General features: G+C 37.3%; 1 protein-coding gene across 1 annotated transcript in view; it reads right to left on the bottom strand.

Annotated features, from left to right (window-relative positions):
• The window catches only part of CACNA1D (calcium voltage-gated channel subunit alpha1 D), a gene marked incomplete at its 3' end in the record, with an annotated part of 171,437 nt that continues 144,603 nt past the window's right edge, over positions 1-26,834 (bottom strand). The window contains exons 42-50 of the mRNA XM_080350654.1: positions 23,156-23,286; positions 10,439-10,555; positions 8,551-8,918; positions 8,224-8,250; positions 7,135-7,284; positions 6,330-6,493; positions 2,471-2,592; positions 1,375-1,695; positions 1-294 (exon numbers count right to left, since the gene is read on the bottom strand). Coding sequence (XP_080206780.1) covers positions 1-294; positions 1,375-1,695; positions 2,471-2,592; positions 6,330-6,493; positions 7,135-7,284; positions 8,224-8,250; positions 8,551-8,918; positions 10,439-10,555; positions 23,156-23,286 — 1,694 coding nt within the window. The remainder of the gene's footprint in view (positions 295-1,374; positions 1,696-2,470; positions 2,593-6,329; positions 6,494-7,134; positions 7,285-8,223; positions 8,251-8,550; positions 8,919-10,438; positions 10,556-23,155; positions 23,287-26,834) is intronic.

Raw genomic sequence — 26,834 nt, 5'->3', positions numbered from 1 at the left:
CTATAAGCTCGTAATGCATATCATTTCATCAGCTAAATCTTCTTCATATCGTCCCATTTCTGGTTCTTCATCACTGTAGCCAGGACCAAAATCTTGAAGTTCATAATCTTGTCTGCTTAAAATGGGAAACATATCCCCATTGGTCCCATTGCTAATATTTCCATTGAGAAGATTACTTGCTGCACTTTCCATCTCGTCAATAGTCATGTCACAAGCATCAGCAATCTCGTGTTTCGTAGCTGAAACAAATTTAGGGTCCTTTGCATACCTTCCTAGGCCTTCAGATATAAGTACCTGGCAGATGGAGAGGAGAGAATGAGAGATACGGTGGAATTACAGAACAGACAAGACACAGAATCATAGAACATTTTGGTTGGGAGAGACCCTCAAAATCATCAAGTCCAACCATTCAACCATAGCAACACTTCTCATTTGTGGAAAACACTAGAAAGCCCATGGAATCACTATGGCAACCCACAGTAAAACTGCCTGGGCAAAGAACAATCAAATCAACAACCAAATGGCTCCAAAACACATTGTATCAGCTATGTGGTAACATAACTGATAATGCAATACATCTGACTTTTCTCTTTAGAAATATGGCAGTAGTCTTTGATAAACGTCAATCATTAGGCTGATACACTAAAGACAACAGTTAATATAGTTAATGTATGGTACAATTAAAATAGTTGCCTGAAACATAGAATTCTAGATATGTTCTCAGTACTTTAGAGTACATGGAAGAAAGATGCTGAAGTCCCATTTGCAAATAAAATTTAATGAAGTATATTGTTTAGCTCAAAGCAATAAAAAAGAAGTGACAGATGGAAGCAAGAACAGCAACTATGATTCAGAAAAGCTAAATATTCTTTATCTTCAAATATTTGTTAATATAACGGGGAATTCTTAACATTCTTTAGTACACCTACAAATCAACCCTTGTAGTTGCATTTAGTAAGTTGATTCATAGACCTCTTGTACTTTTATTCAGATTACTGTGAAAATGGTGATATATTTCTATAGAAACAGCATGCATATGCATAATCTCTTCCCTATCAGCCATTGTGGAAGGACACTTTGTAACAAATCCTTATCTAAAAAACTTAAATTTAATTTCAAAGCTCTTTGGAATCTCTCCTGTTCTCTGACACATTAACGCTAAGGTTTGGATTCCATAGAAATCCTTTACTGCATGACAACTATCAATAAATAAATCCCCCTGTCTTTACCTAAAACCAGTTTTGGGCTTTGAAACTGAAAATATTACATTTTCAGAGAGATAATGTGGACTGAATGGTATGGTGTTTAAAGCAAACAAAAAAACCTGAAGAGACAGACACTCTTGGATACTTCAGAGGTTTCTGTAATACTCACCGCTTCTACCAAACTGTCTGCACTCCTCTGCTTGTCACTATGTTTATGTCTAAAGTCATTAGGTACAGTTAAATTGGCTGGTGTAAATGTTCGGTAGGAAATATCAGGGTCATCCGTGTACCACGAGCTCCTGTGCAAGGATGGCAGGCTACCATTCATATGCTCTGTAGATTCAGCCCTATCAACCTGGATTAGAGGTGTGTAATATGGGGTACGGTCCCTGTTGGGAGGGGTGGCAGGTGGGGTAGCCCAGGAACGCGTTGAACGACTTGGTGAATGTTTATGAGCTTTGCTGGAATCCAGACCTGCGACAGCCATGACCTGGTAAGGGGAAGAAATTTAGGAGTTAGTGATTTCAAATGCCTCAGCCATACTCATTTCTCATTTCAGCAGTTAGTTCAAACCAATTGTTCAGGCAGCAGTTATGCAAAGTTAACATTTTCTGATGTATAACAGTCATGTAAAGGAGGAATAGGACTGAAATTAGCAAACTGACAGGATAAAATGGCATTTTTCCTGTTATTATTTGAATCACAAAATCTTCATATTAGCATTAATAAATAAAAGGAATTGCTAGATAATAAATTAAACAAGGAAAGCAAAGTGCAGAAACATTCTTTCTGTCCTGTAGGGACAGGCTAGGAAGCTGTTAGCATCTTCCAGTCGTCCTGGATGGTGTCTGCAGGCAGTGGAAACTGCTGTCTTCTCAGGGCCATGTCAGGGCTGGGGACTGAGCTTCCATAGCGTGTGTTGTACTTGCAAATTCTCACAAATGGAGCTGAGTAACTGCATAGGCAAAGACTAACTGACAGCTGCCACATTATGCAGTCCCGCTTGAAACTCCTTAAGGCATCCTGACTCATTGTGGACACTTAAAGAGTCATAGGGGCAAGCTACTCAATTTACATGTTTTGTAGGTCTATGTTTGAGAAGCCTTGTGTCTAGCAACTACAAGCCCACACTTGGCCTAGAAGCTGTGCACAGCCAAACTACATAACACACTAGTACTGTTTCAAACCACAGTGAAAGGCAGAAGTACGATAGAGAACCTGGAAAGATGTAATTCATTATTAGTTAAATGAGATTTTGTGTTTACCTGCTGTTGCATTAAGTGAAGCGGTAAAGCAGTGCGATGGTGGAAATTAGGAGAGAGCGGTATGTCATCTTGACTGCTTTGTCGGCGGAGGCATTCAAAGTTAAAGGAAGATCGTCTATTTGCTACAGGAAAACCATAATTCATTAGGAAAATAAAAAACTTTTTCTCAAAGACTATTATTTCCAGAATTCCAATGTGAGTCAACTATCACACAAATACATGTTCCTCAGTAAGAAATAAGTTGTGCTAAGAGAAGCAAGCAGCTGGTTATAAAATAAAGAAGTAAATGCAGTCATAGATGAAACCCATACGAGCAGCCTAACATGAGAGAATTAGAAGCAGCTGTTTCACAAAGCGAGCTTGTGTTACACAGCAGACTGGCTCAGACACTTAACTTTGGAGTTTTGCTGTAGACTGCTGCAAATAGTTACAAAAAGAGTTTCTTTCATCCCCATGGTTTTAACCTCTTCATTCTAATGAACCAGACTTCCCAAAGGAAATACCAAATCCCCAGTTCCTTGGAAGTAACGTGCAATGTGAAAAACCATATTCAATTCAAAGTGGACTCATGTTGTCAATTCCTGATGTTTATTCTGTCGTGACAATGATAAGCCATGGTCTCTACTGTTATTATTCATATAAATGCTAGAAAGGAAAAAATACAAATCTAAACTGGATCAAGATGTTGGTGAAAGCCTGCAGAACAATGGGAAGCAGTGCATGTGTATCATTCCTCTGTCTTGGCTTCAGTGGGAAGAAAACCTGGACACTGAACAGCAGCTGTAATCCAGGTACATCCTCACAGATGCGAGCACCATAGTGGAAAATTGGAAAGAGCCTGACTGTACAAAGCAATGACAGAAGGTTGTGCTCTATTGAAACTATTCTCGCTATCTTTTTTCCCAATGCAAAGAATGTTGTGAACAGAATTGAAGAGTTAAGTGCCGTAGACTTAGGATTCCTCATAGTTTTCACCAGACAGTGCTGGATACTAACAATCAAGGTTCCTTACAGAGCCATGGGTCTAAAGGAGGCACTTCCAAGAGGTGATTCAGTCCACCTAATACAAACTTTGTGTCTCTTTCCATTGTCTCAATGGTAAATCTAAATATAGGAATGTAAGCCTTAGCTCCTGAACCTAGCAAATGCTACATGTCCCAATACCAAAATGAATAAAAAGCAAACCGAAAACTCCCCTCATCTAAAACACATCTTTGCATATGTGTCTCCCCAGGAAAAAATCCAAAAGAACATCTTAATAATTTCTCAGTTCTCACTTCTAGAAGTTGCTTAAATACTGTGGTGATGAGTTGGGTATAAAAACCTCCAGGGAGCTTGGCACAGAGCTCAATTTACCAACTACAGAACTACCGTACTCAGCCAAAGCACTGTATGCTATATTAACTTGGACTGAATCCTGATGCTTCAAAAACTGTTTGGTGCAGTCTAATTCTTTTTTCTTTTTTTCTTTTTTCTTTTTTTTTTTTTAATGTAAAACAACAAGTCTTTCTCCACAGGCCAAAGAGCCCATACACTAGTTACAGATAAAAGGCTTGAGATTCTTTTAAAATCTGCTGAGTGTTCCTGAACATTAAATATATAAGTTCTGACTGTGCTCTTCTAACATTATACTGGTGTAAGTCAAAGGACTTCCTACATTAGCCTTACACAACTTACATCAGAACTTTTATCCTAGGGTGTATCGAATACCTCTTATCTAGCACATTTATCTAGGCTCTGGTACGTGAGAGAAAAAGTGTATGCTTCCTCTAAAGAAATGTCTGCTTAATACTGTCACAAAAACTTTATCAGAAAAGTTAAATGAATCCCAAAGGCTGCAATCAGAGGAAACCTTCAGCCCTCTCCTCGCAACACTTGCATGGGAAGACTCCAGAGGATTTTTAGAAGACAGTTGCTCTCCTGCAATGTATGGAATGGATATACAAAGCATCCATCTATTTCTTTGGCCTAAAATTCCTCTGCTATCGTAAAATCTTGTAGAAAGATGTACGGAAGTCTCCTTTCACAGTCTTCTCTTTGTCTGATGTCTTTTCCTTCTGCCACTGGAAGAGAGCCAGCAGCTCTCTGTACACTTCACTGTCAGTCATCTGAGTTATTTACCCTCTACAGTGCAAGACTCATCTTTCTGCTTTTTTTATCTGTAACCCTTAAAGTCAGAAAGCCAAGTAGAAGACAGCATTACTAGTCCTGTTGTAAGGAGCTGAGTGCCAAAAGTGAGGATCCAACACTGACAGTATTGCTGGAGAATCTTTTCTTTGTTATATAATAATATATTTAGCTGCTGCCCTTTATTACGGCTTTCTGTAGCTTTAAACAGCTTGAAACTGTACTTCACACATTGCATAATGAGCCCATAACACTTTTATCTGAAACGTATTTTTAAAATCTATACCTGCATTTCCTTTAGAGTGTTTGAGACAGGAAAGGACCAAACCCCATTTCCCTACCCGCAGGGTCCTTACAGTCTCACTTCCACAATGGACTGTGACTTAGGCTGCCAGTATCATCAGAATGGAAGACAACTCTGGTTTCGCTAGAAAGCCAATCCATCTTGTAGCAGACAAAATGTGGAGACTCTTCTAGAAATGATCCTGCACTGTCATGTCCAGATGGCACTGGTTACACGGCATCATCCAAAGACCCACATAACAGCCCAGGCTGCACTGACCACTCCATGTGTCACAGTACTTTAGGGACACCATGGGGCTGCATGGAGCTGAGTTTTGTTTCTTGTGCATCAATCCAGTGTCTTTATTTTAGCCCTAGAAAAAGGTTTATTTTATACCTCACAATCTCAAGTGCTTCCTCTCTGTGAAGTGTCAGAGGCCAAAGACCAAAATCCAAGAGCTTTGAGTCTGTGCCTGCTTTCACTAGACGATTAGCACTGCTAATCTCTCAGTATGGCCTGGAACATACTAAAACAAAACTACAAGATAGAGCTTTTAGAAATGCAGATAAAGCAATATTGTGCTTGTAATAAGGGGAAACCAAGGCAAAGATCTAATGAGGAGAATAAATGAAAATTGAAGAAACAAGTGAAAAAAAAGTTGACAACACGAATGGAAACATTTTCTCCCTCAGAAGAAACACGGAATATTAAGCATTATTCCTGAGATGGCAGAATAAAGTACCAATATGGGCCTGAAATAAGATGCTGAGCCTAGGATAACACTTTCATCTTTCACAGGGACTTGAGAAACTCATGTTAAAAAGCTAAAGTACTTCAAAAGTAAGGAAAAAACCCCAAACCAAAGCACCACTAAGCTCACTCTTGACTCTCTTTTTTTCTGAAAATTATCCTACTTCAGTCTGTAGTGTTCAATAAAACAGTTGGAGGTGAAGATGCAAACGGAACTGATCACAATGTCGTTCAGCAGCATGAGTGAGGAGAGACAGGGGCAGCGCCAGCAGCTGGGTCCCTGCAGAGACCAGGGCAGCGACTCTCGCAGCACCGCACAGCTGGGCTGGGAGTGACGGGCACATGGACTGGAACTCCTGAGCAAAGTTGTGAAGCAACCCACTGCTGCATTCTACCTTGCTCTTTCTTCATTCATCAAATGAAGTTAAAACTGGCAGTTAAATTTGTTATTTTTATATTATTAGATGAGTGAAGCAAGAGATATTAGAAAGATTGACTTGTAAACTCAGATCCATACATTCTCTGAGCAGTCTCTCAGGATGGACAGATATTTCTGCCATACACAATAATCCACTAGCAACATTAATCAAGAAATATGTTCAAAATCCAACCTAATAAGAAACCTTTTTAAACTGGAATGTATCTGAACACATTTCCATAATTCTGGATTCGCAAACAAATTGTTCTTAATGTACTTACGTGTTGGTGTTGGAGGTAGCAGCCGTCTCCTAGGAGATCTTTTTGTATCATAACACATCTGTGAATCATCTTCCTCAAAAAAACCATGTGGGTGATGGTAACCTTTCGGTCTCTCAAAATCTGAGTCATGGCAGTGGTATCTACAGTGGTAATCATATACATGCCTGCATTCGAGATACAATAAAGAAAACATTTCCATGAGTTTCTGTAAATTGATCTATTAGATTTCTTCTCACAGATTTTCAAATCTACTCTTTCTCTAGCAAGATACCCAAACATTACATGATATAGTTACACGACTCAATTTTAAAATCCAGATTCTCTATGCAAACTGATTTTGAGATAGCAAGCATACATATATACATAGTTACATAGCAAGTTCTCTGGTAAAATTTGTATCAAATTATATTTTTAATGAAGTTATTCTAACCAGTACAGGCTAAAATGTAGGACCCCTAAAAATCTAAAAATGCCTCTATCTGATCTTGATCCTTCTTTCGCTGTACTTGAAATTTTATTTATAAATGAAATGCTTTTTTGTTTATGCATTTTCCAGTTTATACTCAGTTCAAAGGAACTTTGTGCTTTCCTTTGAATTTAGTACAGAAGTTTTGCTGAAGTCAGCACTTGATGCCAAATACAAAAGCTCTTTGGTACACACACTATTCCTATTCACCATTTCACTTGCCAGCAGTTGTGGAGCATTAACTCCTTTCATTTTCAGTGTAAGTGTGCTTAGTATAGCCTTTACAGATATGTACCTAATTTATTGAAAGATTTTTCCCAGTTTAGCAAACATCCTCACCTGCTTCCTGACAACATACTGTCTTCCTCATAATATTCTTCTCCACTAAAATATTCCTGTTCTCCCAAATAATGATCATCATTGCAATAGTCTTGAACCTCACGTTCTTCACGGCAAATAGTAGGTCGACGCACATCACCAGAGTCAGATCTGTAAGTAGCAAACACTTATATTTTTTAATATTTTATTTTTATAAATCGTATATTTTATACACAGTTCTTTTAACGTGCTTCCAAGGAAAGAAAAAAATAAGATAAGCATTAACAGCTCTTCTGTTGTCTGAATATGGTGTAACAGTAAATTGCATAGAACTGCAGTTCAGAACATGACTATACTATCTGTTTCTTAAAGATGACCTCCCTTTATTTCCTTATGCTACAAATAGGAAAATGATTAATATGGAGAAGCTCAATAAGGTCAAATACATTTAAGACACTTTTACAAAATATTAACTTGAAAATATTAACTTGAATATTAACTTGTTTGAAGAAACACAGCCTCTCTCAAATGTCTGAAGTTTGCCAAATAGCCAAAATATGAAGGAGCACTCATTGAAGTATTCCTAGCAAAATTTGAAACAGATATGCAAATCTAGACACTAAGAACGACTACTGAATAGACATTTAGCAATGCACTTCAAATACCACAATATATCCAATTTTTAAAAGTTGTCTTAGAAAATATTCAGACAGAAGACCAGGAAAGATTTTGGGTCCCCTATAAGTGGAACTGTACATATTAATATTTATCAAATCTAAACTGAGTGTTTTTTCCAGTCTTTGCAAGCCGATTTTAAACTAGGGCTACCACCAGGTATGTATAATCCTTTGTCTGTTGGAAACTGCACGAGCCTGCCTGGACTTTTAAAAGGCCTTAAATAATTTTGAAATTTAACAGAAGTTTATCCTTTTATAAAAGACAGCAGGAAAATCTGACTTAGAAATCATCACTTAGGTTATTAAGCATATGCATTGTCATACAGTTACTTTTGAAAATTGTACTGTACAACAAAGGAAAAGGAGAAAAACAAACAAACAAACCCAAACCACTATTTTGTCCTTTTCAGTTACATCAACAGTATCAACTCACCTAATATATGTTTCATAGTAGCGCGTTCTACCAGGTAAGCCATGAAAATAAGGAGAAAGGTATTTTAAAATCAGGTAGTTTAGAGAAATTCATTGGTGATTACAATGTCTGTGCTGTGACTAGTAATTTCACTTTAAAGAAAATTACTTTCAAATCTTATTAAAGTTATTTACATTTCCCATACATCAGAGCTATAATTTTAAGTACGTTTCATACATCAGAAATGAAGCTAAATATACGAATCAGTTTCATGTAGCATAAGCTTTCTTATAGCGCATTTGTAATATATAATTTTATTTTAAAACAAATACATATTTGTAAGTTTACCTCCTACTACTTGGCCTTCTACGCTTCTCACGATCCGTTCTGGAGTAAGAATGGTAACCGTTTTCAGATCTATGCTCACGATTTCCAAAATTCATGTGTTTTCCATGAACAACTTTGGACATGTTGGCATTATTGAGATTGGCATTTGTGGAGTTTGGAACATGCTTTCCTACTGAGTTGTGATTATGGTGATTGTGGTATACAGAATTTCCTGCCTGAGGATACTTATTTTTCTCAGTATCACTTGCAGATGGAACTGAAGGCCGTTGAACATGTAAGGGACGGTGTGTGGTGTTGATCTGTTGAAATGAATCTCGTCTGTCACGGCTAATATGGTTAATGTGGTTGCCAAAGAGGGCACCGTTCCTCTGTTTTAAGGGAAGAGAAAAAAACTTACATCAGATACCTTAAAAGAACATACTTTGACAGTGGTAACTTAATTTTCTCTCCTACATGCACTCCAAAGTAGCAATTCAAATAATCTGTGATTGTTCTAATTTTACAATGCTTCAGATGGGATCTCCTGAAGCAACAGAGATGTGATTGTGACTGTGACAATATTTGTATTTCAGAGACAAATCAACATTATGCTGTGATCATTATTCTTTTTCCATACAACTGAATGTGACATCCAGCTTTCTCCATATTTTATTATGGACGAGAAACTTAGATCCCCATACATGAACATGCACCAACTTCATCAGAAAGGAATGTGTCTGCTTGATCACTGGGAACCCTTTAGTGGAATTCTCTCCTATTCTCCCAGAGCATCGGTTTGCAACAGGTGTCACTCAGAGAGGATGGAGTGCCATGCAACAGCTCGCAAGCATGTCTCAGGTAGGTAACGTTAACCTTCAGTGCTCCCATTCTTCCTTCTTGCAGAGGTACAAGAAAGAGTAGTAAGCCTTTACCAGCCCTGAAGAGTGTAATGGATGGTGAAAGAGAGAATGAAGTGCCAGGTTATGACTATGACATGCAGCTGTCTTTTACACCTGACCCAGGTCATGTAGCCTCCCTGTCTAGGCAGGAGTGGGCCTTGGATGACAGCAGTCTGTCCTGAAGCTCAGTCTAGGGAAGACAGGAGGTAATGATGGTTGGCAGAGAAATGCATCTACTGATGGCTGCTGCAGCACTGGCTCCAGTGCCACATCCTCTTTTTTTGCAAAGGACAATAGCAAGCTATGGGGCTTCTGACATAATTACAGCAGAAGCATGCTCTTACATTTGCTGCTTCTGAAATGCTTGTGAAAAATTACATTTTCTTGCTGGCTGACAAATGGTTTGCAGATCACTCCTGATTATAATACCACCTTTACACGTTCACCATTAGACTGAATAGCTCTAGTGTAAAAGAAAAACACTAAACTGTTTTTTTTCTCTGGTTCTAATTGATATGCCTTACAGGAAATTGGAAATGGCATTTATATTTAGCTGACTTCTGTGCAATTCCAGGCATTCTTTTTAAAATACGCATCTCTATATCTGTTGTGCTCTGGCTGCAGAGAATCACATTCTCTTCTTCCTATCTACCACGGTAGGAGTTAAGACTCTTCTAGTTTAACCTTGCCATTATCAAAATTTGAGATGGGAAGGTTCACACTTTTTCTTAGAATTTGCTTAAGAAAAAAATAAGAATTACTGAGAAAGAATTAGTGGCAGGAGAATCACATTGCAGGAACTGCTTCCTAAATTTATGAAGAGATGCAAGTGTCTCAGTAATACCATTTTTTTTTTTATAGATACATATAAAATAGACTTATTTATAAAATATTTATATTGCTCTGGCTTGAGGGGATTTATTATTATTCTTCCATATTCAGGGATAAGTTCATTGTTAAATCTCATATTATATAATAAAACAATTCACATAGCTGTGTTCTGACATTACTTTATAAACATCTTCCTCCTCCTCTGGATTGTTTTCCTCTGGTTCATCATCTTGCAAGTCACAGGATATAGCTCGGCGTATTTCAGGGCCAATATCATGCAGTGTCCTTAGTCCTGCCTAAATCAATGACAATATCAAAATACATTAGGAATGCAAATTCTTTTTGGTTCGTTAATTACAGGTGTGTAAATTTATTTTAAAGGACAGTTAACAAATTTTTGTATCCTGACACCCATGGAGGATGCATCCTACTATGCATTTTTTAGTTGTTATTAATAAAAGACTTATATTCCAGTACAAGCCTGCTGAGGTGATCGTGTCTGTATTATGACAGTGTAGATTGATACTGATGGTGGAACCTTATGGAAGTAAAATTCATCTTATAATAAAGTATAAGTAATCAGCAAGAATTATAATAAAATGCATTTCAATGAGATGTGCATTTAATGTTCCAAACATGTTTGCAGCCTGTGTCCACAAAAGAAACACAAGGAGATCTTTGCTATAGCAACAGCAGTTTTAGCAGAGCTCAGATGGAAAAGAAAGCAGTGAAATAATTCCAGCTCATCTGCACTGCACTGTGATATGCTGATATTTGATTTAAAGCTTTAGTTTAGGACCAAAAACCACCTAGCTACAGGAGCATAGACCTCAGCATATATCAGTTCATATTTCTCTCAAGCCTGCTTCCGCAAGCTTGTAGGAAAAGGGATAATGCTGAAACTGCCAAGGACAGACCTGCACATCAGAGAGGAATCAGAGATCATACTCAGGGCCAAGAATTCCATGCTTTTGTATAGGCCTTACTTCAAAAAAGATATTTTTTCCTGTTTTAACTGTTTGTTGTGGTCTGAAGCAAAAAACACAATCGTGGTCTTGCCAACTCTTTTTAAAATCTTCTCAGGTTCAGAAGAAATCGAAGATTTGTTTCTTTAGCCCTTTACTAAGACTACACTCACACTACTCATAAGCATGTACAGCACTTGGCTCCATCCTTGACTATGGTCTAAAAGCCTGATTTATTATTTTTCTGCATTTTTTGATGCAGACGAGGGTGTCCCAGCCCATCAGAGGTGTAAATCCATGTCATGACATTGTGTGTTTCTCACCGTGGGGTGGCATGAACTTTGCGTGTTGCACACCTCCAGAAGAAGAAGAATGACCTTGGAGGGCATCAAACACGGCTTGGTCTCACTCATGCTGCCTATCACACACATCCCCTCGAGTACACCACAGCATGGCAGTTGCGTTTCAGCTCAAAACGGAAATAGTTGATTTGCGGGGGAGCAAAATGGCATTTATGCAGTGTGGGAAATCAGAACCTAGAAAGAGATGAAGCAAAAAGCTTTGTACCTGATGGGGTAGATTTACACTACGCTCCTTTTCAGGTTTCACTCACACCACTATTTGACTTCCTGAAAATGGTGCTTGACTAATCATATTAGCTACAGGTATTTGTCAATTATATTTTCTTCCTCAGGGATGAAATTTGAGAGTTATGCTATAATTGAATAAGGCTCTAAAAATCCTTTACTGGTGAGTTAATATACAATATACATTTCATGAATACGTTGTGCTTTCTCCCACTTCTTATGCAAATTGCCTAGTCAAGACTTTAGCAAGCTTGCTAAGGTCATCATTTTGTAAGGTGCTAACAGGAAGTAAAATTAACCCTTTAAGGTACAGATTTTGAGAAGACCAAAGGCTTCTATTTATTTAGCAGCGACAAAGGCAGTAGTTGTTTAGCAGAGGGTTACTATTCTATTTTGGTTCTTCAGTCATTAGTCAGAATAGCCACTTGCATTTCACACTGACTACCTGCCTATTTAATTGCAAAGAAAAAACCCCAAAGCTACGTTAACAGTTTAACATAAAAATAAACTGAGGTCAATATGAACAGAACACAGTGCAAGAACTACTAAAAGAAGAACACAGGCATGCAGAAAAATAGCTGAATAGACCTACACTATAGCAGTGAACATAAGAGACATAGTAGTCAAGCCGCGATTCCCCAGTGTCGTGCATCTTCTCAGAGCCCGTCTCCTAACGCCGAAGCCGAGCGCTGCTCTACAACTGCACAAAAGCCCCATGCTCTGTCAAACCCAGACTCCCTTCAAGCTGAGCCCTTCTGTGAACACTCTCAGGCAGCAGTATTATAAATTATAAGCCTGGCAAAAACTACTGTCTGCCAAATTGTGACAAAGTCCCACAAATACATGCCTAAAAGCTGAGAAAAGCCACATGTTTGGCAGCAGCATATTCAATAGTAATTTCATTTTGATTACATTTCCAACTGACTTCTGGTTTACTTCTCTGTGAATTACTCCTCCTTTACCCAAGAGAAAGCAGGCAGCTTTTATAATCTCATCTCTCTTCGGTAATACTAATTTTCGTGTAACAGACCTCTTGCAATGACACACTCAACAGCAGAAGACTACAACCTGGATCATCATATGTAAAAGTATAAGTTAGCTAAACTAAACGGATCAGCTTTATTCACTCACAGCCAGTATAGAAATCACAGGTTCCAGAAACAACATTTGCCTGCAGAATTAAAATATTCCTTAGTTTATTTGCTCTAACAGAACTACCTACAACAATTGTATGAACTCCAACATTAAAATGACTACTCCTGTGTACTGCTTCATTTTACCTGGTGTAATCTAGAAGTATTAAAGAACTATTTTTATGACAAGAGAGCACTCCAGAGTGAGACAAGTTCTCAGGCTGAGCTCTTACTGATCAGACAATCCTTCGTTAGATCAGTCAGCTACCACTGGGGTGTGGCTGATGTAAAAACACAGGAATTGGTACTTATATGTCAGTAGTGAAATCCCTCCACTGAACCACATTGAATGTCTTCTCTGAAGATTGTAGAGGTAGCATGGACTGACAAAACATTCCACTTTACCTTCAAGTACTTCCAAACCAAACCAAGTATCTCTTAAATAAAAGAACACACACAAAAATCAAACCAACCATCTCCACTTCTGTCCATTAGTTTACAGGGAAGACGGTTTTCCTTCTTTTCCCTACATAAGGTTGCCCATTATCGTCTACCCAGCAAGAACCCTAGAGATATCATAATGCACAAGAGGGCACTGACCTCCATTTGTGAAGTCTGAAAAAATACTACATTCAAATATGAGATTATTTTGTCTCTCAGAAAAAACACATGACATTTCATAAGAGAGCCTTGATAGTGATTTGTCTCCATTTGCCGGAGGTGTGTTTGTTTCTTTTCACTACAACTGCTTAAGTTCTTAAGAGGCAATTATTTCCCTAAGTATTAATAGAACTTTAAAAGACCTTCTGTTGTTATAAGATATAATGATTCAAGACTAGCCACATTCCTGAAGCATCATGCTATAAGGACTTTAAAAAAAAAAAAGTCAAATCTGAGTGTTATACAAAACTATTTCCCCCCAGTTTTAAGCATGGCTTCTCAGAGCTGCAGAGGAAATCACAACTAAATCCTCTCTTTACTTTCTTCAAACAGAAAAAGTAGACACTAAAGATTGATGAAAGAACTTTAATAACATTTTCTTCGGTTGGTAAAGATTACCATGAGGGTCATGCTCTTTCTAGTTTCTCTTACATGCTACTTTTTTAATGGCAGATTCTTAGTTCCTGAAGATTTTCACATGGCCATAGAATTCTCACCTTTCCTTATAGGAAGCTTCAAGACTATATTATGCCACCTCAGCAGAAAAAAAACACTTTAAAATTTTTCCCTAAGTAAGTTGAAATGTGAATAATAAATTTTGATTTATTTCCTATTTTTTACGGACCAATATACAAGTCACACAATTTCAAGAAACAAGGGGCCAGTTCTGCCATCATATATCCATCTCAGCTCACCAGACTGAAAACCTGTCTGGTTCACAAGGCTGTTAAATCAGTCAGGTGGATCACATGTCTAAGAAAATGTGTTTAATAACCCCAGTATATTGTAGAACAAGAAATTGTTCAGTTCTGTTCATCTCTAACTATCTGATGGAGAGCAGTATTATTATCTGTATACAAATGTCTTTGCCTAATGTGACTGTAACTGAAAAAAATACTTCTTTTCTCTCACATAGGTATTACTGTTTATGTCCATTTACCCTGTACCTTTTAGCATATTTTGTTTTCATCAAAGACAATAGAAGACGAAAAGGTCTAGTGAACAGATAAAACACGCAAGAGATATTTGGGCACCTGTTATATAGGTATAACATTGATCAAAACTGCATCACTGAATTATTCATGCTGTTCAGCAAGAGAACATCTGTTGTTTCTACTCAGGTTTTTCTGTTTTGTTAGTTTTTTCCTTGGAAGTAGAGGAAGAAAAGAGATTAATGTTAATATGTTTGATTGCCTCTAATTCTGTCCTTGAGATTTCACTAGAAGTTTGCAAAATAAATTATTTATTATTCAGATACTTTCTTTCCAAAATCTAATTTTTGATGCCTTGCTTAATTTTTTCCTTGTAGGCATGAGAAAGATGAGACGTGTCAGTCTAATGGTTAGTTACCAAACCAGTGACACACTGTGCACTGAACAACATAATTACATAATAAACCCAAGTATGTCTTTAAATAGGCTTTCCTGTAAATGCACAAGATGACTTCAAATTAACATGATAATTCTGTGCAGCTGTGCTTTATGAGACATAATGGCACCTGCAGTGTTTTCAAGATGGCACAAGGCACTAATACACCAGTGCTGTGTCCTAAATAGCATCTCAAGAGACAATTAATAACGCCCCTGTCTCTGAGACAGCACTGAGATGACACACGTGGGCTTTTAAATGCTGAAATAATAGAGCTGCAGGAGTCCCTCGGTGAGAAAAAATATCATATGACTAATAACTCTATTTCTGAATTGGTCATTTAGAGAGAAAAGCTTAAAGATGCTTGAAAAGCACCTCATGCCAAAATATCAAACATTTTAAAGTTAAATATGAAAACATTGAACAGTTAAACATTTTTAAAAGACTACTTTTAACAAATGCCAAATAGATTTTAAATTAATTTTCCACATCTATAGTATGCAAAAAACAGTAACACCATTTCAGATGTATGTCTTATATTAAGAACTTTGTGTATAATGTAAGACTCCAGAGTCATGACTTCTAGAAAAACATTTAAATGCTTATAAATACTGGAACTACAAAAATATAATTTTCCCTATATCTAAACTCGGCCCACACCCGTTTTGAGGTATGGTGCAACCTACATATAGATGCAGTTTAAGCTTAGTTTCAGAAGTGCAAGCACAATACCCTTATTTAAATAATAATAATCACTATCACATACAGTATTTCTAATGATGTAAAATACACTATGCTCTCTTTTTTGAGATGTTATAGTGATACCAGGAAATGGCAGAGACACTTGAAAGTTTCGTTTCACAGATTTTAGAAGAATGATGGATATTTAAGTACATTGCTTTATAAACTCACTAGATCTGAAATAAAGCATAAATACAGAGTCTAAATACTTAGGTGTTCAGAGCTGTAGAATCCTGAAAGCCTGTGACTCTGAAAATGTTCACATAAACCATTACATCTGTATATAATTAACATGTTTTTACTACCTTCTTATTTAATTGGAAAGAAAAGCAAAAAGAGCGAGAAACCCCAACACTATGTTAACACTTTAACATAAAAATAAACTGAGGTCAATATGAACAGAATACAATGCAAGAACTACTAAAAGAACACAGGCATGCAGAAAAATAGCTGAATAGACCTACGCTATAGCAGTGAACATAAGAGACATAGTAGTCAAGCCGTGATTCCCCAGTGTCGTGCATCTTCTCAGAGCCCGTCTCCTAACGCCGAAGCCGAGTGCTGCTCTACAACTGCACAAAAGCCCCGTGCTCTGTCAAACCCAGACTCCCTTCAAGCTGAGCCCTTCATGAACACAACATGAACACGGAAGCACAATTAAATTGAACCTGAGCAACATATTAACCCCTCAGCTGATGCTCATCAGAGGGTTTGGTTTTTTTCTGTTTTCTTTGTTTACTGCAAAGTTGATACGACTTACAAAATTTGCAGAGAGAAAAAAAGCATAATTAGTTTAATCTGAAACATGTTCCCAAAATCAAGTTCAGCTTAATAGATCAGTGCTTTTTTGTACTTGTGATGTGAGAGGAAATACCTTTTAACTTTTATTTCTATGTATTAACAAAGAGGGTTACATGTAATTAAATGTGAAATATAGATGCAAATGTTTCCTAGTTTACAGTAATCATTTTCCCTATGAATAACAGTGTAGAATTAATCGATTCACTCTAAGTACTAGAGAAAAGTAATTAAACTTGTTCATGCTTCACTTAATATTTGTTTTACTAGCAATGTGACTACTGTTTGGCTCAATACAAATTTCCATCAGTATAGAAAGACACCTTTTAAACTACTGCTACAAATATAGTTTTGTTCTGATTTTACTCAGAAAATATATTTGTTCCCACTGCTGAAGTATCAGTCAGCAGCATACGAAAGGCATTGTGAGCCCTAAGGAATTTTTTTTCTCATGTCCTAGGGGCATATATGACACCACAAAACTGACAGTAACAGCTAACATGAACTAGTCAGCTACCAGTTCAGAATCACTTGCTTTGCTTCTCTTCGTAAGGTGTGAAAAACATGTGTCTACAGAAGACAGAAGGTTCTAATTCCAAGGAAAATTGTTATTTCATTTCTGAAGATGTTTGTGGTGACAATATGCAAGTTTAGACAAACTGTTGTTGGTTATAATTTGAAGTATCCTTTTCCAAGTGAGGAGGAATTTGAAACTCCACAGCTAAAAGACTTTACTGAATAGCCTGGGCAGATAATTTCCCAAGACTCACTTCACTTTCTGTAGCGCTCCTCTTCTCTGAATACACATACTCAAACAGCAGCCTGGGTTAGGCTAACAGCAAACACTGCATCCTGGAGAAAAAACTGAGCTATACAGAATAAAAATCACCCTGAATGCAACTACTGTGGAGTAAGAAGAGGAATTCCTGCCTGCTGCATCCTCTGGCACTCACAAAGCAAACTCAGTTTTGCAGGGAGCTCTGTTCTCGTGTCCTAACGTGGCCCAAACTTTATTGTTTCTTCTCCCTCCCCAACATTTCTCAAACCCAGTATCAGAAGCAGCTGTTTTCTTTATTCCAGTTGGGTCAAGGTTCTGGCCTCAAAGTGGTGAGGGGGCTGCCAGAGACATCCTCCTGACACAGTACCCAAGTTTTGGTCTCATGCAACCAAATAAAACGCAGGCAAAGGATGAGATTTTCAGTCTCATGTGTTAAAATTCCTGAACTCATAATGATGAAAAAAAAAAAAAAAAGCATTCTGGGCTTATCCTAGTGTTCATTCAGAAGCTGCTGATTTTACGGCTTCTGCACTGTCCCCTGAGAGGCAGACACAGCCACTCCTCCCACTGCAGCCCCTGGAACAGTCTGATCAAACGCTGGACATGGCTCAATAAAATCACTCACAGAAGTAAATGTCTGCCCACCCACCACTATCAGTTTTCCTTTTCTTTCCCTAGTTTAGCTTGGTACACTACCATTACACTGTGAAACAGCCACCTGCACAGTGAAAGAGGCATTTCTAAGAGATATTTTATCAAATTAAGGACCAAGTATCACTACCCTGGGAGAAAGTCTTTTTAAAGCTCTAAGTCTTCCTATTAGAAAATTCAGTATCAATTTCAAATGTATTCAGTCTTGTTAAATACTTGCCACTGATTAAAATCAATTATAACATCCTCTTACTTAACAGTTTCAAAAGGGCAAAGGTAGCAGTTTTAAGAGCACTCCATGAAAAATGCAGCTCATTTCAAAGCAAAAGCAGAATCAAATGCAACCTCTTTACAAAACCACTTTGATGCTATTGGCAGAAAGGCAGGGTAACTCCCCAGGACTTATAAAACTCTAAGAACCTTGAAGGGGAAAAAAACACACCTTATTTTCTCATTTTTTTTTACTTGATGTTTCGCATTGCTTGACATGTTTGACATCAGAACAGCAGCAGCTAAGAGGATTCCCTTAGTGTAGCTCCCTGTTTCTGCACATCTTTATCACCCATGTCAGATACATAGATATCATCGGGGTTAGGTAGTTAATGCACACTGCAAGTGGTGATTATTTTTGCTTTGTTTTATAGAGCAATAGAGTAAAGGAAGAACCTAAAGCAACAGGTCCATTTTTTCAAACATTACCTGAAATTAAATTGGAGAGTGTTAGCATTGTAACTTTAACTAGAAGTAATTAAGGATGCAACAGGTATGTTTGTAAGAAAGCAGGGTTAAGTAAAACAGTTAATTCAGAAAGCCTAAGAACTGTAGCAACTGTTTCCTCTAGCCACCGAACCTCCCCTATCTCAAAACTGCTTTTCAGTAACTATGTTATTTAAAAGTAAGAAAAAAGTACATTCCTTGCATTCTTCAAAAGTCAAAGGATTATAAAAGTTACTTGAAATTTAGGGGGATTTTAGTGAAAAATATACACTCATAACTGGTTCAAATGCAGTAAGAAGCTTAATAAAGTAAATTTTGCTGTAGTAATTTGGCTGTAAATTGCTGGAAGACATTTTGATGCCATTATAACGGCATGCATATAATGTTTTTATCTAGTGAACTGTGAATGACAGAAAAGATATTTGGGAGAAGGGTAAAACAAAGGTGCCACCAATTTTAGTTACTACGTCTGCTGCCAAAACTTCTTGATCTAACGAAAAAGCGTACCTTTTGTCTGAACCTTGAAATGAAATCATTTTTGTGTCTCTCTAAAGGTAACATCTTCTAAGAACAGTATTTTTACACACGCTGTCAGACTGCCTTCCTAGCTCCACGGATTGAATCTTGAGCTAAATAATGTGGTTTCCAAGAGAAGATTTATTCCCACATGTGTTGAAAAAGGAATTATTAACATGACTAATGGAGGCCACCAGAAAACCTCAATGGACTTTCCTGAGCTCACAGAATTTTGTTCTGTGTTATGCAGTTCTCTTCAAGTAACTGAAGATGGTGCAGATGACTTATTATTTTTTTTATACTACATTTTTTTGGATGTGCTTTTCTTGCTGCAAACATTACTTCTTATGACCTTGAATTCTAGTTTTAATATGATGAAGATTTTGCTTAGAAGTTCTACAAAACCTTTTGTTTTGCATGTCAAAGTTCTTATTGTGCATCATTTTTCTGCTTATGTTAACAGAAGCCATTCCATCAGAAACAGCAGCATGAGAAGTAATGTTGTAAACAGTTGCTAAAAGCAAGGGAACCAACTTACTATCCTAGAACTTAACCAAATGACTAGTTAAATATATATATATGTAGGCATAACTCTTGAAAGAAGCAGTGCCTTCGGCCATTTGAAATTAGGTGCTTTTCCATTCTGTATCTTCAAAAGTACTAAGCAAAACTATCATAAAAACAAAACAACAACAACAAAACCTAAAAAAAAAACCCAAAACAAGAACAAAAAACACAAATAAAAACAAAACCAAACAAACCCACTGTAATACCACTGTGATCATGAGGAATAAAGGAAGGAAAAGAAGAGTGAGCTACGTTGAAAAAGATCTGATACATTCTCATAAAAAAAGGAAAATGGCAACATGCATTTTCTTGCCTCAACAGTTGTCCTGAGAATTCAAACACAGAAGGGCTTTTGCCACAAGGAACAGATACCTTGTCTCTCCAGGAGGATGTTTGCTCCCTGAAGCCAGGCAGAGAGTGACATGGCCAACTCTAGGAACTAGCAGGGTTATAAAACTGTAGCTCATCTCCTGCTTCACTCAACAGTTAGGGATGGATTGTAAAGCTTGATAACATGTTGTTTTCCCCCTTTCTTGCAGGAGAAAGGAGATAAGGAAGGCCAGGCTAGAGAATGCAATTGCAGGCTTTACAAGGTTCTTAGGAAGCATGTTCTTAACTAATTAACTAGTCCTGCAGGTAACTCCAGCTACCCCAAGAGAAAGTCACAGATGTCAGCAAAAGTACAAGAGCATTTATTGCTCATATAGCTTTTGACACAAGCTGGAACAGGTGACATTGATCTTTATCTGCTGGTTTGCGTAAGGATTTTGCAGCATGACAACTGATCTGCCATAGAGAGAGATGTTGACAAGAATTTGAAAATATGGTTGGTCTGGTTCTTTACAAATAGAAGTGGATGGCTGGAAAGCCTGTTCTTATCGTAGCCTCATTAAAGTATTTTTGTCATCTTATTTAAGCCCTTAAGCAAACAATTCCTAGTATAGGAAGGTTCTGAACAACAGAACTTGAAAAACTAAAGACAGACTTATCCCAGCTTCTGCTGCTCTCATCTTTTCTAGCAGTGCAGAAAACAGACGCTGTTTGAGTGGTATTATCATAATTACTAGATCCTGTGAAATCTTAGCTAGTTTAAAGGAGAAACTAAAGAAAAGCTGCTGCTGAAGTCATGTCTCTGCCCTGATTACAGAAGTTTCTAATTTCAAAAAGAAAGTTCTCAAAACAATGAAAAGATAAGGTAAACACAGCCTAGAATAAAAAATAAAGGCTCCGCATTTACTGGCAGATTTCAGTGACAGGAACTCAGGTGTAGCTGAAGACATTTTTCCCCTCCAGAGAGGAGAGAAGGCTGATTAATTTAGTGGGTTTTATTTTGTTCGCAATCTGTTCCATCCACACCTTGGTAAGCAAAGTCAGGTGCTGAAATACTTTATGCGCCACTTGTATAATTAGTTTACATGGAGATATCTAAATAAACAGTAAATTCATTTGGATGAACTGGGTAATAAAGATATAAGTCCACTGTGATTGTTATATGAACTTCCTTTAGTGTTTACAGTGGAAGTGTGGCACATACTGACATAACAGTAATCACAATTTCCCTTAGAAACTGGATGAGAGACAGAGTGAAATTGCATGTTTCTGCTTTTCTTAGTATATTGTTTACCAGACAGATCTGCAAACTTAAGAGTTTACTTGGAGTATTTGAGAGAACAAATGGAAAAATAGCTGCTATTAGCTCTCCAGGAACTAAGTAACAGCTTCATAGTTACAAGCCTTTCACAGATCAGAATTTTCTAGATCTCTAGCAGAGATTCATGGACATTTTCTTCATTGTTCTGAATTGAAAAATATTTGTCTAAAGACAGAAGAAGAGGTAATTCTTTACAGTTTCACCTTGGAAAATAAACAAGAAGTGTGATCAGATAATAAACAGAGCACTCACATTTGGAAACTCAGTGTTTGTTTCTACATTATGTGTGCAACTTTGAAAACACAAGTTGAAAACTGTAATAATGTAGCTTCTGAAATGAAGATGTCTGCAAACTCAGTCCTAAAAACCCGGTGTCTTCCAATTTCCTCTCAACCTTTCCCAGTCTTTTTCTTTTTATCTTGTCCATTCCCTATAATTTTCTCTTCCCTCATGATACGCAAATGTAGTTCCCACTGTCCCGGCAAGCTGTGTGCTCACACATCAATAGCAAGAATCATGATGAATCTTTCTCTGCCTGTTGCACCTCTTACACTTATAGTGACTTAGAACAGAATGTGTGTCAGAGCTGCCAGCAGGGATGTGCTTAGGAAACCGTAATGAAACAAATGTTAGGGAATAGACTGCCTTAGCTTGTTGAATTATTGTGTATATTGCTTCTTAAAGAAGTTGGTTAGAAATTGCTTATATAGAATTCTTTACAGAAATTACCCACTTGAGACAGCAAAGACCATGCTGCTAGATCAAAGTACAAACCGGAAGGAGTTCTAACAAACAAAACAGTTTCTGAATCACGCTAACACATTCCTTCTCTTTTAGAAAGGGGTTTTCATAACATATTGCTAAATCTTAGCATCAGCATGAAAAGCTATCAGAAACATTAAATATCTTTGTAGTTTGTAGGAATCTACTCAGCATCAACTGATATTCAGAAAGACCCAATCCAACAGAAATGGTGCAGTGTATGATGTCTGGAATTATTTGAGGACAGCTTTCCATTTGCCTGTTTCAAAGTTCATAATACAAAGGGTATCAATGGAGAGAAACGTTCAGAATACACTCTTTAGATCACATATACTCTATGGACCACTTGCTGCAGGCCGGCTGAGAGATAGGTGGCCAAATCTGTTGTCCTGGTTTCCATTTGATAGCTTGTGTTAAGAGACAGAAGTATATGATGACAATGTAGCACGCTCACATTGCTTTCTATAAAAGAAATTGATTAATGTAAAGTTGAAAACTTGCAAATACTTAGAAATAGTTAGAGGGAAGTGTTTCACAAGTAATCATAAATGGAAAATAAGAATAATAAAGACAATTAAGAAGAAAAATGCTACCATACAAAAAACCCTTTACTATAAGGTAATGCATATTAGGAAGTTTTCTGAGAACTGGCTTACAGCATCATAGGAACACAAGAAATTAAACAGTTAAAGCAAAACAAGGGACAGGAAAATAGCTCAGAACTTAATTTCTCTGAATTTACATCAGCAGCTTTATACTGTGATGTATCAATGAGACTTGCTAAGAAATTTTGTAACTCTTGCTACTGTTTGAGTAATCCCCAGAGAACAGCTTTTTGCACTTACCTTGGTACAGACAGAATAGCAGGATTACGTTTTACTTTTCTGATGAATAAGGGCCAAATAAAATCCTTGCAGCACTGCACAATCATCAATATTCATCTACCTGCTATTTCAAGTAAGCTCACAAAATGGTTAGTTAAAAATGTAAAAACAAAATCACCTGCAGAGCAATCGTGGTATTCTTCGCAGGATATTTCCCCACCAGTCCTTGTTCTTTGCGCTTCTTGAATTTCCTAAAGTAGTCCTGTATCAGGAAGGTGGCATAGAACTTCCCCACGGTTACCTCATCATCTAAATGAACAGACCAGACAGATCTCTCCCAAGTCAGCACATTTATCAATAGCCTGTACACTCACATCTGATTTGGGGGGAAAATGTGATGGGTGTAATAGATACTATGCTTTCAGCTTACAACAATGGAACCTGTAACTAGCTTAAAAGCAATGTTTTAGCAAGCAGTTTACACTCAGTCAGTTAAGTAAACTCATCTTTAATAAAAAAAGAAAATACAATAGTTTACCAAGTGTCATGTACTTCTAAATAAGTTTGTGTAAGTTTCTAACAAAACCATAAACCTGTTTGTATATGCATAGAAGCTGAAAGACAGGCTTTAGTTACTTGGAATAAATGGATTAAAATAAAAGCTACGGTGACTTTCATACACTTATGTTCATAAGAGTGACTCTATGAAAGTCCTGCTTACAACATCTCTCCTTTATTTTCCCACTGCTGAACCAAGTTTGCTTAGTCAGTGTATCAATGTAGCATTGTTCTAATTGCATAAGGACTTAAGACATTTTTACACCCTGCTTTGCTATGCACATTTTTTAATTGGTGTCTTGCCCTCACTGTAGTATCCGAGCATCTTCCACTTTGAATTTTGTGTCCCAGATGCTCATGTTGGCCTGTATCTTCTCCCATTTATTGTCATTCAATAAGACAGATTCTAGACTCTCGGAAAATGCCACAGAGGTTACAATTTCACATATTTTCTGTGGCCCTTGTTCAAGTGAAGATGTGCCACCGCCTAGTTAGCCTATGATGATAAAAGTGAATATGAAACAATGTGGCGTTTTCCCACATTAACATCTGGTATCAGCTCTGCAATGATGATAGTAATGAAAAGAACTTCCATCAGTTAATGTAGTACAGTTCAAAAGGTATGCAAGCAGCAAGTGCAGTAAAACCTAGCATTTTTACAGAGTCACTGTTGTGAACAAAATCCTAATTTCAGTTTTCAAAGTTCAAAGGCAGGAAACTTAGGAGGATATCGAAACTGCCTGGTCCACAGCACATTAAGAATGTGATGATGAGTCCTATTGCGTCATTCAGGTGTGCAAGTTTGATGTCTTGAGTAACGCTTGCCAGAAAACTAGGAATAGTTTTCTATTCAAAAACATTGCTTTTGTTTTCACACTTTTTTTCCCCCATAGAGTTATCTGGCATGAAGTTGGCTGTTTCCCTTTCTGCTGTTTTGTCTAATATCTCCATCTTTTCAGGATCTTGAGATAGCTATTTGCAAAACAGTTGCTTGTTGGTCACTGCCATATGTGAAGGAGGACTGGTGTGTATTAGGCATCAGTTCTCTCCATCTTTTGGGCCCATGATGGGCATCAAGTTCCTGTCATTCCAGTTGCTGTTGCTGAGCCAGACAGGTGCTTGACACTTCTCAGGATCTGGGGTTACTATGTACATTTGTTGCCTGATTAAACACAGAAAAGCTAATGTGCCCACACACATTTTAACACAACTTTGTTAGAAAGGATGGAGATTTTTTTCAGTTTATGTCATCTGTTTTCTCCATATTTTCACTCTCTAATGGAGCTTTATAATCTTGAGTCTAGTTTTTTGTTTTGTTTTGTGGTTGGTTTTGCTTTCATTTTACATATAAACACACCGTTACACAAGTTTTTTTCTGTAACTGATTGTCAAGCGAATCTCTAATTGATTGTCCCATACTGTAATGTCACACATTAACATTTGATTAAAACAGTCTCCTTGTGTCTTTGTTTTATCAATAGTAATGATACGTCCAATATATCTCACTAATTATAGTATTTATAATAGTGTTTTTACCTGTCACATGACAACTTTCGCTAATTTAAATTTAATTAACTTTCTTCTTTTCATGTCTTGCTTTCACATCTATAAAAAGGATGGGGAAATGTTTCAAAGCAAAAATAATTATAATAATTGTTTTAAAATATCTTGTTTGGGAGATCAGTCTGTTGCAGGAAGTATCTCAGCACATTAACGAGCCTGCTCTGCCAAATTCTGACATCTTCAAAGATCCAAGTCACCCCAATGGAAAACAGCAGAAACTTCAAAGCCTATCGGTCTACAGGTTCAGTCGCAGCAGTTAAAAGCTTTTTAACTGACTTCCCAAATCTAATTTCTAAACTTTTTGTGGGCATCTGCTTTGTCGTGCATCTGTAATCTCTCTTGGCAGCTCCTCGGGAGATTAACACTGTTTTGTATTAGGAAGAGATCTCTTATAAGGCATCTAAACTAAACTTGCCTGCCTTAGTTTAGCTGAATCCATAGATCTGCAATGTAGCCTTGGTCAAACTCTCCACATAAGTTTTTTTCCCCATCCTTTACACTACTTTGTTTCAAGTATTTGAATACAACTTTTAAGGAAGTGATATAGCAAATGGCTCCTAGAAAGGACAAGCACATAGAAGTGACAGACTTGATATAACATGTACTACTATGGGTTGCACTTAGAGCATATCTCACACCAGGCTATGACATTGCACAACTCCTGGCTGTACCTGAGACAACAGCACTGCGAAGTCTCAGCACGCAGAAATGAAGGGCCCTTATTGATCACTCTGGCCATGCACCATCCTTATATAAGCACATTAGATGAATGCATTACCAGTTTGCTGAATTGTGCACGCCCACATCTGTGTGTAAAAACGACGCGTGTGTACTTCCCGAGCACAGCCAGTTGTACTGCAGACACGCGCGAGAACTGAAACATGGCCAAGGGGAGCCAGCCTTGACTTTGTTTTTTGAGTAACACACATATAGCCAGGTACAGACAGGTATAGGGAGGCAGCTAAGCGTTACTGACCACAGAACAGACAAATCTATAATTACAACTAGTGACAGCAAAAGGAGTAATTTCAGTGGGAAGCTTTTGGAAGAGAGCAAAAAGTATTAGGCAGGATTAAATGGGCTTGTAGGGGGAGTGGGGAGTCTAGAGCATACAGGGAAATCTTCAGTGAGTTGCACGTATTTCTCTTACTCTCTAGTCTCCTAAGAATGTTAAGACATTCATATGTTCAGGCATTTGACTGACATTCTAGGTTTTGCAAAGCAGTTTCATTTTTCTGTACTGAAAATGTATTTCTAACTATTAACTATTTAATTAAGTTATAGTAATAGGTTATTTAATCAGTACCAAGAATTAACTGTCCATTTCTAGTGCATCTATTTATAATTCAGGGGAAAAAAAAATGCTATGCTGATTATTTTCCTTCTGCTCTGCAAATAATTGTTTTCTTTTTGTTCTGGAGGCATGGTCATGAGCACACACAGGATCTAGCATTCAGTAATACCAGCAAAAGTAATACTGGTGCAAAACATTATAAACTAAACTGCCCAATACTTTTAAGTGCAAGTGATTTTACCATATTGAATATGGATGTTTTGTTGATTTATATTGATGAGAATTTTCTGTCTCCTAGCAGATTGTTATTATCAGCTGTCACTGGTGTTATTGTCATATACAATTTTCTATTGAATATCAATAGAGACTACTTTCTACTGTATACAAAGCTATTTTACACTCCAATGGCATATGAATGTAAAATAGCTATATTCCTCTTCTT

Source organism: Nesoenas mayeri, assembly GCF_963082525.1.
Source record: "Nesoenas mayeri genome assembly, chromosome: 10".
NCBI lineage: Eukaryota > Metazoa > Chordata > Aves > Columbiformes > Columbidae > Nesoenas > Nesoenas mayeri.
The sequence above is the reverse complement of the archived record's forward strand: the minus strand, read 5'-3'. Positions and strand labels throughout refer to the sequence as shown.